The 2,648-nt window shown below is 52.7% G+C and overlaps 1 protein-coding gene across 1 annotated transcript in view; it reads left to right on the top strand.

The window, feature by feature from the left end:
* Positions 1-2,250, top strand: part of VOLCADRAFT_104765 (uncharacterized protein) — a gene marked incomplete at its 5' end in the record, with an annotated part of 3,170 nt that extends 920 nt beyond the window's left edge. Inside the window, 5 exons of the mRNA XM_002950583.1 lie at positions 150-414; positions 473-594; positions 856-890; positions 925-1,033; positions 1,909-2,250. Of these exons, the coding sequence (XP_002950629.1) occupies positions 150-414; positions 473-594; positions 856-890; positions 925-1,033; positions 1,909-1,931 (554 nt within the window). The 3' untranslated portion in view covers positions 1,932-2,250. The remainder of the gene's footprint in view (positions 1-149; positions 415-472; positions 595-855; positions 891-924; positions 1,034-1,908) is intronic.
* Between the last annotated feature and the right edge of the window lie 398 nt (positions 2,251-2,648).

Raw genomic sequence — 2,648 nt, 5'->3', positions numbered from 1 at the left:
GNTAAGCAGGCATGGGGGTGCAGCAAAAGGGGAGTCTCGACTCAAGGATCCCCCATGCTTTTTTAGCTATTGCCACCGTGATTACCAACCGTCGGCTGTACCTGGTCCCAGGCTGACGAGATGTGCCCTCTCGCCCTTGCCTTATGCAGGCGAGTGGGTGGAGTCGCTGAAATCCTATGCTGGCGGCATAGCCCTGCACCCAGACAGCTCTATCTATGACATCGGCATCGACTGGATTGCACCCTACAACTCTACACAGCACAGTATTGGCATCCTGTTCATCCGTTGTGCGGACATGGACCCCCATAACAAGGGCAAGATCTGGAATCAGGGTGTCATCGCCATCATCCCCGGCCCCAGGATGCCGTCTGTCCTCTGCGGGCGACTTTCCATCGAGGTCTCCACCATTGCGGGGTGAGGTGCTCTGGTGGCTTCAGCGTCCCCGGTAGTGCTCCGGCCGGTTCGGGCGCAGGCTGATCACCGGTGTGGTCCCTGTCGGCAGTGTTCGGGCCGGCCCTTGCCGCCCCTGCGCCTGCACCGGGCGCGAGGGTTACGTGGCGCTACCGGTGTACAGTCGAGTCCCTTTTCTGCAAGGTACACCAGCACTGGGTTTGGGGTACCGATTTCTCCTGTCACGGGGGTCATGCCGATATGGCATGGCTTGGGCGCGGTCGCGGTCCCTGGACGATAGGCCCAGGGGGGTTCCCTAGGTTGGGCACACTCCTACGGGTGTCTTTTTGCAGAGCTGCCATGATGCGTCTCGTTTCCATATAGGATGTGCATTGCGGGGCCGGGTCGCGGAGTTGCACGCCGTGTATAGCTGCACTATCTGTTCCCATGTTGCTGTTGTCACAGCGTGTATTGTTGTTGATGAAATCCTGTTGCCGCTGGTGGACGGATCTTGTGCGTTTCCGTCCTGTGCAGGCTGGTTCCGCAGGGTGGCTCGGTGGCGCTGGTGGGTCACTCTCCATGTCGTCTGGCTGGCAGAAGGGGCAGACAGAGGAGGGTAGCTCGGAGGGTGGGTCGGACGCTGGTGAGGAAGAGGTCCTAGCCGCTGGCGCTGGGGAGGAGTCCAGCTCGGAGGACACAGGCAAATATAGCGAAGCTAGCAGCAGCAACAGTGGCAGTGGCAGCAGTGGCAGTGGTGGAAGTGAGCAGTAACATGGCAGCAGTGATGAGCGCTTGGGGGTGCACACACCAGGTCGGCCCCAGGCAGGATGGGACAGACCAATCCCAATAGGTGCCGGTACATGTCATACATCGGGGGTTTCATCCATAGGAGTAAGCAGTAGGCACGAACTCTGCAAGTGGTGGTGAGACTTCTTGGAGAGCACTTGCTGTATGGGGGGTGACATGAACGCTGTTTTCGAGGATGATGGTTTGGATGAATGCATCAGGCTGTCAGGCTGGCTGGTTGGCGTTGTGAGTCCAAAGCGCCTTGGTCCACAAGCATACTTAGACTTAGGCTACTTTGACAAGGGGTTCGCGTCCATCTTGAGGCTTGCCGCACTATTCACCAATCGTTAATTTAACACGCAGTAAGCATCACATCACAGAGTAATATCTGCCCGTGTAACCCGTAATCTCTGGGTCTTCACCCGTAATTTTGCGTGTAATTGGTTACATGCACCCGTAATTCACCTCCAGCACCGCGTAATATTCAACCGTAATCACTGGGTCTTCACCCGTAATTTCGCGTGTAATTGGTTACATGCGCCCGTAATTCACCTCCAGCACCGCGTAAAATCCACCCGTAATCACTGGGTCTTCACCCGTAATTTTGCGTGTAATTGGTTACATGTGCCCGTAATTCACCTCCAGCACCGCGTAAAATCCACCCGTAATCACTGGGTCTTCACCCGTAATTTTGCATGTAATTGGTTACATGCGCCCGTAATTCACCTCCAGCACCACGTAAAATCCACCCGTAATCTCTGGGTCTTCACCCGTAATTTCGCATGTAATTGGTTACATGCGCCCGTAATTCACCTGCAGCACCGCGTAATATTCAACCGTAATCACTGGGTCTTCACCCGTAATTTTGTGTGTAATTGGTTACATGTGCCCGTAATTCACCTCCAGCACCGCGTAAAATCCACCCGTAATCACTGGGTCTTCACCCGTAATTTCGCGTGTAATTGGTTACATGCGCCCATAATTCACCTCCAGCACCGCGTAAAATGCACCCGTAATCACTGGGTCTTCACCCGTAAATGTTCACCTGTATCCTTGTGCTCAAATTACGGGACCCGTAACGTGTTACCCTACAAACACGGAGGGGGGTTAAGAAGCTTAGGAGAATGCTTAAGAACGATAAGAACGACGGAAGAACATGGAGGAGGCGGGTGTGCATTCTTAAACATTCTTACACTGGTATTAAGCGGTTTTATGTAAGTATGTCATATAAGTATGCATTAAGAATGCATCAACCATGAAAACATTCTGTAATGAATGCCTGATGGAGCTCTTATAGTTCCCGGATAGGTAATATATCACAGTGATTGTGAAACAGTGAACATACCATGAAATTTCATGAAAACTATCAACATGTGTCTGGGTCTAGACCTTAGATCTAATAATGCGAGATCTAACAGGTTTAGACCTGTTAGATGGATAGCGAGTTCGAACTCGCATTATTAGATCTAAGG

Source organism: Volvox carteri (genome assembly GCF_000143455.1).
Source record: "Volvox carteri f. nagariensis unplaced genomic scaffold VOLCAscaffold_19, whole genome shotgun sequence".
Taxonomy (NCBI): domain Eukaryota; kingdom Viridiplantae; phylum Chlorophyta; class Chlorophyceae; order Chlamydomonadales; family Volvocaceae; genus Volvox; species Volvox carteri.
This window is presented reverse-complemented; position numbering and strand designations above follow the sequence as displayed.